Here is a 14,708-nt window from a genome sequence, read left to right as displayed (position 1 = left end):
CAATACTGGCAATACTGTATGCTGATGACGCAGTGTCGTTTAGGACCCCAATCGGCCTCCAAAAGTTGATTAACACATTCGGAGAGATCTGGCAACCAAAAAAATTGTAATAAATGCATCTAAAATGTATTCTATGATTGGTGGTACTAAGCCCAAAAAATGTACATTGTTTTACCTTGGCAATTCCCCCATTCTCAATACAAATTCCTTTTGTTACCTATGAATTGTATTTACTGGCAATGGTGTGTGGAAACAACAGATGTTAAACTCTAAATTCAAGATGAGAAGGTGTTGCCATGAGGTGTTCAGATTCCCTTACAAACAACGCACACCGTGTTAAGGAAATGGTTGAGATTTATAAAGCCATGGCACTGTCCACTGCTATATTTGGGGCTTGTTTGTGGGGTTACACTCATTGTAACCCCCTCAAAGTTGAGGAAAACAACTTTTTAAACCACCTTTTATGTTTACCTATCTCAGTTTTATCCATGATAGTTCATAAGGAGGTTGACATGCTGTACTTGGAGGATCTGCTGCTTTTGAATCCTCTGCTACTTTGGCACTCCATAGGGCTCATAAAAGAGATACATTTTACAAAAAGGATTATTTTTAATTGTTTAGCGTTGTATTATGTTTCTTGCATTCCTTGGTTGACGTACATAAATTCAACTTTTAGTTATATTTTAAATATGACCATATGGCAAGAGCCAGCCAACGTCATATAGTTGAACAAGAGCTATATTAAAGAAACTGTAACGGGAGCGCCATTACAGGGTTGCCGCTGGCAGAGCAAGTTACCGAGGCAACCGTAGACAGCGTCATCAGGAAGTGCCCCGTAGACACTTTAAATAGAAGAGATCCGGCGACCTGGAGAGACTTCCGGGTGAGGAGGAGGAGCAGGAGAGAGACTAAATGGAAGAGGGGAGAGAGGACCCGAGCGAGGAGGAAGGTGTGGAGGAAAGCAAAGACACCGGGAGGCCACAGCAAGAGTCGAGCGGAGACCCCACTGAGGAAGGAGATGTGAAGGAGAGTGATGACAGAGAGGAGCAGAGCAGAAAAACGAGAGCAGAGGACGCAACACCTGGAGCAGAAATGGACCGGGAGCCAGAGAGAGAGGAGTACACCACAAGAAGACCATGCCACGTTCCTGGAGGAGCGTGGCTCCATAAGGTACAGGCATATATCAGCAAAAGAACACCTATTGGGGTTAGAGGACAGAAGGGGAAAGTAAGGGAACACCTAGGGGGAATAGCTTTCTAGAGAAGGTGGGTCAGGTGGGGAAAGAGAACCCCATAAACCACTTATGCATGCAAGGCACGTGTGACGCACGTGATGTGATCCCTACCTCACGTCCGCCACCCACTCCCCTCCCTGGTGAACCCCAGACTATACTTTATGATAAAACACTTACTTGATACCTGGTCTCCCTCTCTTCCTTCCGAGGCAAATCGGTCAGGTGCTTGACCGGGGCACCGCCAGTTCCCACATCAGGCCATCCAGAGACCGGAGGAACCAGCCTAGGAAAAGAGAAGAAGGAAGAAATAACTGTTGTAGATTATAATATTTAGGTCTCTACAACCCTAAAGAAAAAAAATAAAACAAATACATTTTAAAATCCCCATCACAGACTGTGTTGCCCATAATTACTCACGGTATCAGCCTCCTACAAAAACCTTTCTTGAATTAAGGTCTGACTACCGAATGAGTAATGAGGCACATAACTCCACAGTTAATTTATATATGCCCTGCTATTCTATCGAGGGCGTCAGTTTTATTTAACCTGTGTTAGCAATACTCAGCATCGCTATGTCTTGTTAAGATTTAGGCTGGGTCACTCCATCATTTGGCTGCATTTCGAAATATGAAGAGCTGCCCCCCTGGGATGTTGCCAGGCCCCTGCGATGGGTTGTCTAAGCAATGCACTATGCACTTTATGTTACATTGTGATTTTTAAAAGAGCCTCAGGTGTTTTTAAACCCCTTTTTCTCAAGTACAATATCAGGGAACATAATATACCACTGAACGTTTTATATGAACTTGGGGATTAAAGAGTTTGTTATAACATAGCTCTTTACATACTGAAGGCTGTAGGAGTATTATGCAGTATTATGTGCTAGGGATGGATTATATTGGATGATCTCTGTTTTTATGTCTGTTTGCCTTGTCATTTTTGTATTTATATCAGTATGTATTTTATCTATGTATTTCAATTGTTTTATGGTGTATTTTGTTTATAATTTTATGGCTGTTTATAAACTTGCTGAAATTAAGTTTTGAATCAAATCAAATCAAATTTGCCGATCCCGCAGGCACATCTACTTAGGAAAATCTGGTTATATTTGTCTGCACAAAAAAGCACTGAATTCAGGAATATTATGCAAAAAGAGGAGCTCTATGCAACACTTTCTACAATGTTTACTCCATTTAGTAGGTAAGCTCACAGGACCATTAGTAATATACTGTAATACTGGAATTCCACTATGAAACATAGATATACAAAGATCAGTACTAGTGCACAGCAATTGCCACAGGAATCATAATGTAGGGCTAATCTCATTACAGGCATTTGTAATGCTAACAGGCATGGCTTTAAACAAATGTTCCTGGAGGCAGGAAGAGGAAGATTTAGGGCCTCATTACGAGTTTGGTAGTTGTACCTCTAGAACATCATGTTTGCAGTTTGGAAAAAAAACGCTATGTTGGCGGTCTTACAGACCGCTCTATTGCAATTTACAGGATCACCAAACAAAAAATGCAGACCACCAGCGGCACAGAGACCTGGAAATGGATGGTGTGACCTCCAGCGCAGACAGAACAGTGACCAACCACTGATCGAATTACAAGCACAAAGTTGCTGTGGCGGACACCCATGGTGGTCAGCCAATGGTGCTTCGAACCATGGTAGCAAAGTAATACACAACGGCACATTGGATGAATTTGAAAACAGCACATCTGACACACATTGCAATACTGGACACACCTGCAAAGGACACTATAAAACACACCCCTGCACACACCACAATCCTTTGCATTTTCACTGCATGACCCAGCAAGACAGAGCAAATGTACTAATCCACACACCATAAATTAGGAACTCATTTTTTTCAATATCCCATACAACATCCTGCACACACTTCACTTCATTCATACCGTATTGCACTACCCCTATTTAGTAAGTCACTTTCAATGTTTTTAGAAGATGAGTTGAGAGTCATAGTGGATGAAATCATAAGAGTAGAGCCACAATTGTTCCAAGCCCAAGTCTTGCACACTCCCCTCAGCAGGAAAATGAAAATGTGGGACAGGATAGTTGACAGTTTGAATGCTGTAGGCACCACTCTGTGCACAAGGGAGGACATTAGGAAGAAATAAAATGACCTCAGGGGCAAAGTCCGTTCCATGTTCTCCAGGCACCAGCTGCAGGCCAAGAAAACTGGTGGTGGCCCTTTCAGTGCCCTAATTACAGCTCTTTTCCCTGGGAGGAGAACAGCTTGACGATCCTGCATCCTGAGGGCTTGACTGGAACACCTGGGAGAGTTGAGTCTGGTCAGTTACTGTCCTGCCATTTGATAAAGTTTTGTTTTGACCAATGACTTTGTGTTTCACCACTGCGCATATTAGTTGCTCAATGTTCACCAGTAGCACATGACATGATGTATTCAGTTTAGCTGCCTATTGACTTTGACATGCTATTAGATATTCTGCCTATTGGCTTTGACATGATATCATATATTACATTTTGTATTGAGCTCCGCTGCCTATTGGCTTTGACATGATATCATATATTACACTTTGTATTCAGCTTAACTGCCTATTGGCTTTGACATGATATTATACATTACACTTTGTATTCAGCTCCGCTGCCTATTGGCTTTGACATGATATTATACATTGCATTTTATATTTAGGTTAGCTGCCCATTGCCTTTAACGTGGAGTTAGACATGGCAGTTGAGAATCTAAGCTGTATTTTTCCAAGCTGTGTTTTTGCACCAGAGAACCAAGATGTTTTGCTCTCACAGTAGACTAGACCTGATAAGAGAGAGTACATGGGCGTCGTTTCTCTTCCCTTGAGCTTGGGAACAGGAGTAGTCTTGGAGACCTGGCCAGTCTCCAAAAGGCTTGCTCAGTTTCCCAGGTCTGAGAGGAGGGGGCACACCTTTGTAACGAATGTAACAGGCTGCAGAGAGTCAGATTCGAATCTGCCGGACCTCGTGCTGGAGCTTGGCGCAGGCTTCCAGCAATCCCGTGTGGGTAGATGAATCTCTCTTTCTCGCGGCTGACAGGGGTCCTCAGCTTGCAGACCTTAGAAAGATGAAGCTGTGAATAGTTCCCACACGGTGAAGTATTTGTTTTGCTTTGCATTCAATATCTTATAAATATAACCTGCTGTGTATATTGCAAACTGATATATTTTGTTTGATTAACGCAGACTTGAAAGCTACTAATTCGTCATTCATTCATAAACATTGTGGTTGGGGAAGAATAAAATAACAATAAAAGTCTTCTTTGACCTCAGAAGTGCATTTCTGTTGTGTTATGTTAGTGCTTAGAAACTAAATAAGAGGAAAGCACTACAATTGGTACCAGAAGTGGGGTCGGTCATTAAGAGGTGATTAAGGGGTTTGACGAGTTAGTAGATTTCGAAGTGCACACTTTAAAAGTGTAATTGTTTTTTTGTTGTTTGGAGAATTACAGAAATTGTTTTCTGTTTGGAGAATCACAGTAGCACGGCAGACCATGTCTGAGAATACATGTGTTGATGAACTGCCTGATGGTGCTAAGAAAAACTGTGAATTGTTTTCTGTTTGGGGAATTACAGAAGAAAATGCATGTGTAGCTAAAAGGCCTGATAATGTTTTGAGAAATAATTCCCGTTGTATATATGTAGAAAACGTGTGTTTTGGAAGTAATGATGACAGAAAGGTCTGGATACCTTTATCTGCTTACAGAGAAATGCAGGAGAAATGTAGGCAGTTGGAACATGAAAATAGGAATTTACGTGAGCAAATTAGCCCGACTGAAAGTTATAAAAGGGCTGTTTTTGAACAATCTTTCTTGTCCCATTCCAGTAATGAGGGGGTTAAGACAGCTCCGAGCTGCACTGAGTTTCCGTGTGAGCCAGGGTTTTTGGCAGCCAAAATGCATTCCTTAACTGATAACACGGACGAGAGAGCTCAGAATGTGATTTACGAGTTAGCACAAGTAAAACGAAGGATTTTAGAGCAAGACACCCCGAGTTTCATTAGCTTGTTTGATTTTTGGAAAAAGAATAGCCCTCATTTGAGAGAAATCCTAACACTTTTGTATATGGTCACTGTGAAAAATAATATGCAGCTGCGCGCTTGTGATTTGGCAATTGAAATAATGCAGACTTTAGGTTTCTGCGCAGTGCAAGAAGGAAATACTGATGTACATGTAAATCAAGAACAAGGAAAGAAAATAGTGCCCCTAGCTAGAATCATACAATGGATCTAGTACTTGCAAGACAGGGCTAGAGTACCACAGATAAAAGAATTATCAATGAAATTGTGTGCACCATTTGAATTCGTGTCCACTGAAGATAAAAAGCATGTTTGTTTTACTAATGATTCATTGACTGAAATGTTGCTTTCTGGCACAGTAGAAGGAACAGAGTTGTATAATGTGTGTCAGATTTTAAAGCAAGAGCTACGTGAGATGTGTCATTTTTACGCTGATTTTTGCTTCTTTGATAATGTTTTAGCCACATGGCTTGTACCTAACTGGTTCAATTACCTTGCAGATGTTAATGAGAAAAATGCAGAGAGAGAAGTGTACACCCAGAATTCTGCCTTAGTGGGGATAGCTATGTGGGTGCCCCAGAAATGTGAAAAGGCCACTTACAAGTGGGCAGAGATGAGAGAGATGCCCATTCCCCTAGATTTGATAAAAACTGTGCAGCACGCACAAAAGCAATCTGTCATGCAAGCAGTCACAGAGCAGTTGGGGAGAGGAAAGTTACCAGAACAGAAATGGCAAATTGATCAGGTTTTAGGGAGAGTGATTGCTGCAAATTACCAAGGAAAAATCGAAATTATGCTGATACCTAGAAAAGAATCTGATTCATTCATACAAATTGGAGACAGAATGGCCCAAATTGGCAAAAGTGCAGTGAATGGAGGTTTGGTAAAGAATGAGTCTGCCCCAGCCCTTCTGACAGTGCAAGAAAAGGGAAGCTGTGGCGCAGCAGATAAAAACCTCAGTGCTGATGTGTGGGCTGAAGCCCCAAGTGATCCTCCAGAACCTGCAGAAAATATAACAAAGGGCCTCAAAAACGTCCTGCTGATTATAAAACAGGGAAAGAAAGAGGAAGGGTGCAGTTTAAATGAAAAATGTTATTTGCAAGAAAAGTCATACTTGTTTCTTTTGCAGATCCGACCACGTTTCGCCACTGTCCCGGAGTGCGCTGTGTGGTCCCCCTTCCGGTGTGTGCGTGTGGGGTCGTGGAAGGGACCGAATCCCCAACCTGAACCTGGCTGAGTAAAGTGCCAGCACCATGGATCCATTTTGCGCAAACTGCGCCTTCAGTTCAAGTTCAACTTGTTTGCTGTGTTTTTTTTTTTTTTCCCTCTCGTATGGAACTCTGACTTTTGCTTACCTTCCAGAAAACCTTTCAGGTGGACCGTGCACCTTTACATGAGCAGAACTCATGCCACATCAAATTGCTAACACTGTTGAATTAGAGACTCATTCAGAAAAAAAAAATTGCCCAGTCTTTTCTATGTAGATGTATCTGATGTGAAAGGTTATGAAATCAATGTGTTAATTCACTTCTATTGCTTTACAGGGATTGCTTTGATCATAATGTTTTTTTTGTGCTGATGTTTTTTTTTTTTTTTTTTTTTTTGAAATATGAGATATGTGAAACAAAAATTCATTGGTCAAAGGGCGGAATGTCCTGCCATTTGATAAAGTTTTGTTTTGACCAATGACTTTGTGTTTCACCACTGCGCATATTAGTTGCTCAATGTTCACCAGTAGCACATGACATGATGTATTCAGTTTAGCTGCCTATTGACTTTGACATGCTATTAGATATTCTGCCTATTGGCTTTGACATGATATCATATATTACATTTTGTATTGAGCTCCGCTGCCTATTGGCTTTGACATGATATCATATATTACACTTTGTATTCAGCTTAACTGCCTATTGGCTTTGACATGATATTATACATTACACTTTGTATTCAGCTCCGCTGCCTATTGGCTTTGACATGATATTATACATTGCATTTTATATTTAGGTTAGCTGCCCATTGCCTTTAACGTGGAGTTAGACATGGCAGTTGAGAATCTAAGCTGTATTTTTCCAAGCTGTGTTTTTGCACCAGAGAACCAAGATGTTTTGCTCTCACAGTAGACTAGACCTGATAAGAGAGAGTACATGGGCGTCGTTTCTCTTCCCTTGAGCTTGGGAACAGGAGTAGTCTTGGAGACCTGGCCAGTCTCCAAAAGGCTTGCTCAGTTTCCCAGGTCTGAGAGGAGGGGGCACACCTTTGTAACGAATGTAACAGGCTGCAGAGAGTCAGATTCGAATCTGCCGGACCTCGTGCTGGAGCTTGGCGCAGGCTGCCAGCAATCCCGTGTGGGTAGATGAATCTCTCTTTCTCGCGGCTGACAGGGGTCCTCAGCTTGCAGACCTTAGAAAGATGAAGCTGTGAATAGTTCCCACACGGTGAAGTATTTGTTTTGCTTTGCATTCAATATCTTATAAATATAACCTGCTGTGTATATTGCAAACTGATATATTTTGTTTGATTAACGCGGACTTGAAAGCTACTAATTCGTCATTCATTCATAAACATTGTGGTTGGGGAAGAATAAAATAACAATAAAAGTCTTCTTTGACCTCAGAAGTGCATTTCTGTTGTGTTATGTTAGTGCTTAGAAACTAAATAAGAGGAAAGCACTACAATTGGTACCAGAAGTGGGGTCGGTCATTAAGAGGTGATTAAGGGGTTTGACGAGTTAGTAGATTTCGAAGTGCACACTTTAAAAGTGTAATTGTTTTTTTGTTGTTTGGAGAATTACAGAAATTGTTTTCTGTTTGGAGAATCACAGTAGCACGGCAGACCATGTCTGAGAATACATGTGTTGATGAACTGCCTGATGGTGCTAAGAAAAACTGTGAATTGTTTTCTGTTTGGGGAATTACAGAAGAAAATGCATGTGTAGCTAAAAGGCCTGATAATGTTTTGAGAAATAATTCCCGTTGTATATATGTAGAAAACGTGTGTTTTGGAAGTAATGATGACAGAAAGGTCTGGATACCTTTATCTGCTTACAGAGAAATGCAGGAGAAATGTAGGCAGTTGGAACATGAAAATAGGAATTTACGTGAGCAAATTAGCCCGACTGAAAGTTATAAAAGGGCTGTTTTTGAACAATCTTTCTTGTCCCATTCCAGTAATGAGGGGGTTAAGACAGCTCCGAGCTGCACTGAGTTTCCGTGTGAGCCAGGGTTTTTGGCAGCCAAAATGCATTCCTTAACTGATAACACGGACGAGAGAGCTCAGAATGTGATTTACGAGTTAGCACAAGTAAAACGAAGGATTTTAGAGCAAGACACCCCGAGTTTCATTAGCTTGTTTGATTTTTGGAAAAAGAATAGCCCTCATTTGAGAGAAATCCTAACACTTTTGTATATGGTCACTGTGAAAAATAATATGCAGCTGCGCGCTTGTGATTTGGCAATTGAAATAATGCAGACTTTAGGTTTCTGCGCAGTGCAAGAAGGAAATACTGATGTACATGTAAATCAAGAACAAGGAAAGAAAATAGTGCCCCTAGCTAGAATCATACAATGGATCTGGTACTTGCAAGACAGGGCTAGAGTACCACAGATAAAAGAATTATCAATGAAATTGTGTGCACCATTTGAATTCGTGTCCACTGAAGATAAAAAGCATGTTTGTTTTACTAATGATTCATTGACTGAAATGTTGCTTTCTGGCACAGTAGAAGGAACAGAGTTGTATAATGTGTGTCAGATTTTAAAGCAAGAGCTACGTGAGATGTGTCATTTTTACGCTGATTTTTGCTTCTTTGATAATGTTTTAGCCACATGGCTTGTACCTAACTGGTTCAATTACCTTGCAGATGTTAATGAGAAAAATGCAGAGAGAGAAGTGTACACCCAGAATTCTGCCTTAGTGGGGATAGCTATGTGGGTGCCCCAGAAATGTGAAAAGGCCACTTACAGGTGGGCAGAGATGAGAGAGATGCCCATTCCCCTAGATTTGATAAAAACTGTGCAGCACGCACAAAAGCAATCTGTCATGCAAGCAGTCACAGAGCAGTTGGGGAGAGGAAAGTTACCAGAACAGAAATGGCAAATTGATCAGGTTTTAGGGAGAGTGATTGCTGCAAATTACCAAGGAAAAATCGAAATTATGCTGATACCTAGAAAAGAATCTGATTCATTCATACAAATTGGAGACAGAATGGCCCAAATTGGCAAAAGTGCAGTGAATGGAGGTTTGGTAAAGAATGAGTCTGCCCCAGCCCTTCTGACAGTGCAAGAAAAGGGAAGCTGTGGCGCAGCAGATAAAAACCTCAGTGCTGATGTGTGGGCTGAAGCCCCAAGTGATCCTCCAGAACCTGCAGAAAATATAACAAAGGGCCTCAAAAACGTCCTGCTGATTATAAAACAGGGAAAGAAAGAGGAAGGGTGCAGTTTAAATGAAAAATGTTATTTGCAAGAAAAGTCATACTTGTTTCTTTTGCAGATCCGACCACGTTTCGCCACTGTCCCGGAGTGCGCTGTGTGGTCCCCCTTCCGGTGTGTGCGTGTGGGGTCGGGGAAGGGACCGAATCCCCAACCTGAACCTGGCTGAGTAAAGTGCCAGCACCATGGATCCATTTTGCGCAAACTGCGCCTTCAGTTCAAGTTCAACTTGTTTGCTGTGTTTTTTTTTTTTTTCCCTCTCGTATGGAACTCTGACTTTTGCTTACCTTCCAGAAAACCTTTCAGGTGGACCGTGCACCTTTACATGAGCAGAACTCATGCCACATCAAATTGCTAACACTGTTGAATTAGAGACTCATTCAGAAAAAAAAAATTGCCCAGTCTTTTCTATGTAGATGTATCTGATGTGAAAGGTTATGAAATCAATGTGTTAATTCACTTCTATTGCTTTACAGGGATTGCTTTGATCATAATGTTTTTTTTGTGCTGATGTATTTTTTTTTTTTTTTTTTTTTGAAATATGAGATATGTGAAACAAAAATTCATTGGTCAAAGGGCGGAATGTCCTGCCATTTGATAAAGTTTTGTTTTGACCAATGACTTTGTGTTTCACCACTGCGCATATTAGTTGCTCAATGTTCACCAGTAGCACATGACATGATGTATTCAGTTTAGCTGCCTATTGACTTTGACATGCTATTAGATATTCTGCCTATTGGCTTTGACATGATATCATATATTACATTTTGTATTCAGCTCCACTGCCTATTGGCTTTGACATGATATCATATATTACACTTTGTATTCAGCTTAACTGCCTATTGGCTTTGACATGATATTATACATTACACTTTGTATTCAGCTCCGCTGCCTATTGGCTTTGACATGATATTATACATTGCATTTTATATTTAGGTTAGCTGCCCATTGCCTTTAACGTGGAGTTAGACATGGCAGTTGAGAATCTAAGCTGTATTTTTCCAAGCTGTGTTTTTGCACCAGAGAACCAAGATGTTTTGCTCTCACAGTAGACTAGACCTGATAAGAGAGAGTACATGGGCGTCGTTTCTCTTCCCTTGAGCTTGGGAACAGGAGTAGTCTTGGAGACCTGGCCAGTCTCCAAAAGGCTTGCTCAGTTTCCCAGGTCTGAGAGGAGGGGGCACACCTTTGTAACGAATGTAACAGGCTGCAGAGAGTCAGATTCGAATCTGCCGGACCTCGTGCTGGAGCTTGGCGCAGGCTGCCAGCAATCCCGTGTGGGTAGATGAATCTCTCTTTCTCGCGGCTGACAGGGGTCCTCAGCTTGCAGACCTTAGAAAGATGAAGCTGTGAATAGTTCCCACACGGTGAAGTATTTGTTTTGCTTTGCATTCAATATCTTATAAATATAACCTGCTGTGTATATTGCAAACTGATATATTTTGTTTGATTAACGCGGACTTGAAAGCTACTAATTCGTCATTCATTCATAAACATTGTGGTTGGGGAAGAATAAAATAACAATAAAAGTCTTCTTTGACCTCAGAAGTGCATTTCTGTTGTGTTATGTTAGTGCTTAGAAACTAAATAAGAGGAAAGCACTACAGTTACCACACCAAAAGTGTCACAAAAACGCAATGGCATGCATGCCCATTGCTCACGTTTTGCCATGTCTTCTGTCAATCGACTCACCAGTGTTCACCTGTCCAAAGACCCCTGTTTGTGACTTTGCAATGGCAAGTGTACTCACCTGTGTGGAGAACATTTGCCAAGTGTGTGTAGTACAAGACGTGACATGACTACAACTCCCAGGAGGCACTGTTACTGTTACTAAAGCCACCAGCCCAGGGTTTCAGTCTCCAAGTACCCTTGTTTGTCGATTCACAAATTAAGTGTATTCACCTGGGAGGATACCATGGAAAAACTGTTGGGAAATAGAGGGAGTGACATGACAGTAAAGCCCAATAGCCCCTGTTTCTCCAAAACTAAACACCAGGCCAGTGTACACTTGCCCACCTACCCCTGTTTGTCATCTCTCTAATGCCCTTCAGTCACCTGGGAGAATAACATTTCTCAAAGCTGGGAAGAAGGAGTGACCTGACTGCAAAGCTAAGTAGGCACTGTCACTCCAAACCCCATCCCAGTATTTCCTTCTCCAAATACCCTTGATTGTTAACTCCCAAATGAAGAGTACTCACTGGAGGGGTATTAACATTTGTATACGGTGTGTAGCACATGGACTGAAATGACTGCAACCCCCAGGGAGTACTGTTTTAATAACTTAAACCAGCAGCACAGTGTCCTCATTTCCAAATAGTCCTGTTTGTCAACTCAAAAATGAAGTGTACTCACCTTGGGGGGATAATGTTTGGATGGTGTGTGTAGTAAAGGGACTGACATGAATACAACTCCCTGGAGGCTTTGATACTGTTACCGTAACCACCAACACAGTGTCCTCCTCTAAAAATACCCATGCTTGGTACTGAAGCTTACTCAGCTGGGGTGAAATATGTATAGTGTGTGTAGTAGAGAGAGTAATCTGAATGCAAAGCACAATAGGTCTTTTTCAGTAACTCCAAACACCAGCACAGTTTTCCCTTGTCCAAAGACCCGTGTTTGGCAACTCACAAATGAAGTTTACTCTCCCGGGGAATAACACTGGTCAAGAGTGGGAAGTAGACAGAATAACTTAGGTGCACCTCAAAAGAGGCACTGTTTCTCTGATTCCAAACACTAGAACAGTGTACATTCAATCAGAGAGCCGGTTGTGCAAATCACAATGTAAGCATACTCAGATGTGAGGATACCATTTGTAAAGTATGTGTAGTAGAGGGAGTGACCCAACTGCTAAGGCCAGGAAGCTTTGTATTTCTCACTCCAGACACAAGCACAGGGTCCATTTGCCCTAATAGCCATGTCTGTGAAATTCCAAATGAAATTAATTCACCTGGGAGGATCCCATATGACACATGGTGGGAAGTAAATGGAGTGACCAGAATTCAAAGCCAAATTTGCCATTTTTCCTGATTCCAGCAACCAAACCAGTTTCATTTGCCCAAATCCATCTAGTAGTGAAATCCCAAACAAACTCTACACACCTGTGAGGATGAAATTTGTGAAGCATGTGCAGTTGAGACAGTGACATGACTTCAATTCCCAGGAGGCACTGTTTCCACAACTGAAAACACCACACCAGTGGTCACTTGATCAAATACCCTTGCCTGCTAAATCAAATTTGAGGTTTACTCTTCTGGGAGTGACCAGGATACAGATCATGCGTAACTCTGCGATGTGTCTGGCTACCTAACTCCATCTTGACCTACTAACCCAAGATGAAACTATTGCAGACAGGAAAAACAGCTTACCCAGTTTGCAAAACAATGATGCCAAAGGCCTCAAGATGCATCACCAGAATGGTATTGGCAGCAGACACATTCACAATGCGTTGACCACTTGATGACTCCTGTTACAGATGCTACAAACTCCTGGGGCTGCGGGCATCACATTCGACTAGGCCTCAAAATGGACCAAAAACCTAATTTGCCTAGCCACTGTTTAGCCTGCGCTGATGGTAAGATTACATTCTCAGGCTATCCACCCAGGGGACAATGTCTTGCACATCCCAGCAGCTGTGTCAGGCAAGGAAATCTATCATGCTCCACAAATATCACTTCAATATAGCCAGTACCATGGGTACATGCAACAATAGGATTACCTGCAAAACATCTATGCACAAGGTCTTTGCAAATGTTACTCTGAACCTCTAGAGGTAGATGTCACAATACAATCAGTAACATTGTATCTTTCAAATCAATAGCTGCCACTGGACACACAGAGGCCACTGAAGAGTCTGCCACTACCTCCACAGATGAAGCCCTCAGTGATGAAGATACTCCTGGACATCTGGATGTGTAGGATAGTTCTGGCCCATCTGGGCAACCTGGTCAGACACCAACAGTGAGTCTCACTATAGCCACTACATCACCTCCCAGACTGGTTGCCTCCACATCATGGGCAACCATGTGCTCCCCCCAACCTGTGACCCTAGCACAGTGTTAACCATTGGGTGCCCCCCAGTCCAAGATCCTGAGTCACATCACAACACCTCTGACAATGAAGGTCCAGAAGCTAATGGGAGAGGGCACCCTGTGGCAAGGGGACAGGCCAGTGGGGTAGGGTATCTGGAAGGCATGCTGTGGGCCAGCAGGGCGAGACCACTGGGGCTGATCTTGGCCAGGACTCCATCATCCACTTCTTGGGGGTCTATACCAAGGTGTGATGGCCCAGGTAATTTCAGAACTCCAGGAAATTAAGCAACTGCAGAGGGACTTCCATCTGGAAAAATGTTAACTGTGGGAGGCTCACAATACCAACATGGCCTGCTAAACAGGGGTACTGAGGGACATTAATACCACCCTAAGCAGTGATCAACAACACTCTACCCCTTCCAATGGCCATCTACACTAGGCCTTTCATCTTTACCAGCCACTGGAAAGAGGGCCCTGTCAGGGGAAGGACTTGCCCCAGACACCCCTGCATCTGTATCAGAAGATCTGCTACCCACACAAGCGGGGGCATCCAACAAACAACAAAGAACCCAGGAGGTGCGGATGGCAAGACACCCACCACTGGCGCAAATGACCTCCAAAATAACCTTCTCTGTGTGCCACATATTCACTCTGTTGACTGTTCTTAAACCACCTTCCATTTCCAATAGGAGAACACGGACTTTGGACTTCCAGTAGTGTGTCATGCACTCCAATGATTTTATCCACCATGACGGAACCCTTCACTTTGTCTGTTCCATCCTGCCCTAATTTTTGTTTGCTCAGATTTTCAATAAATCCACTAATCACAAAGTTATAGGGGGTCATTACAAACCTGGCAGACGGTGTTAAAGCGGCGGTAAGACCGCAAACAGGCCGGCGGAAAAAAAAAAGGGAATTATGACTGTGGCGGAAACTGCCAACAAAGACAGCCAGTTTAACACTCCGACCGCCACAGCAGTACAGACAAGC

General features: G+C 42.4%; 1 protein-coding gene across 2 annotated transcripts; it reads left to right on the top strand.

Annotated features, from left to right (window-relative positions):
• The first annotated feature begins 874 nt into the window (after positions 1-874).
• On the top strand, positions 875-11,234 carry LOC138287971 (uncharacterized). 2 transcript variants are annotated; one of them, XR_011202304.1, is made up of 3 exons: positions 875-1,170; positions 6,393-7,698; positions 9,752-11,160. XR_011202304.1 is itself a non-coding variant. In XM_069229018.1 (3 exons), exons 2-3 carry the CDS (start codon positions 8,099-8,101, stop codon positions 9,861-9,863), a joined length of 1,239 nt encoding a protein of 412 aa, XP_069085119.1. In that variant the 5' UTR covers positions 875-1,170; positions 6,393-8,098; the 3' UTR covers positions 9,864-11,234. The 2 variants fall into 2 exon arrangements, 1 of the variants encoding a protein (XP_069085119.1); XM_069229018.1 differs by having other exon boundaries at positions 6,393-9,225; positions 9,752-11,234.
• The last annotated feature ends 3,474 nt before the right edge of the window (positions 11,235-14,708 follow it).

This window comes from Pleurodeles waltl, chromosome 1_1, assembly GCF_031143425.1.
Source record: "Pleurodeles waltl isolate 20211129_DDA chromosome 1_1, aPleWal1.hap1.20221129, whole genome shotgun sequence".
NCBI lineage: Eukaryota > Metazoa > Chordata > Amphibia > Caudata > Salamandridae > Pleurodeles > Pleurodeles waltl.
This window is presented reverse-complemented; position numbering and strand designations above follow the sequence as displayed.

What these genes read in the sequence shown, in the direction of transcription:
- LOC138287971 (XM_069229018.1), top strand. Translation starts at nt 8,099, where the DNA reads ATGTCTGAGAATACATGTGTTGATGAACTGCCTGATGGTGCTAAGAAA. An exon ending in TGTGAAAAGGCCACTTACAG is followed by an intron (nt 9,226 to 9,751) that starts GTGGGCAGAGAT and finishes TTTCTTTTGCAG; the next exon opens with ATCCGACCACGTTTCGCCAC.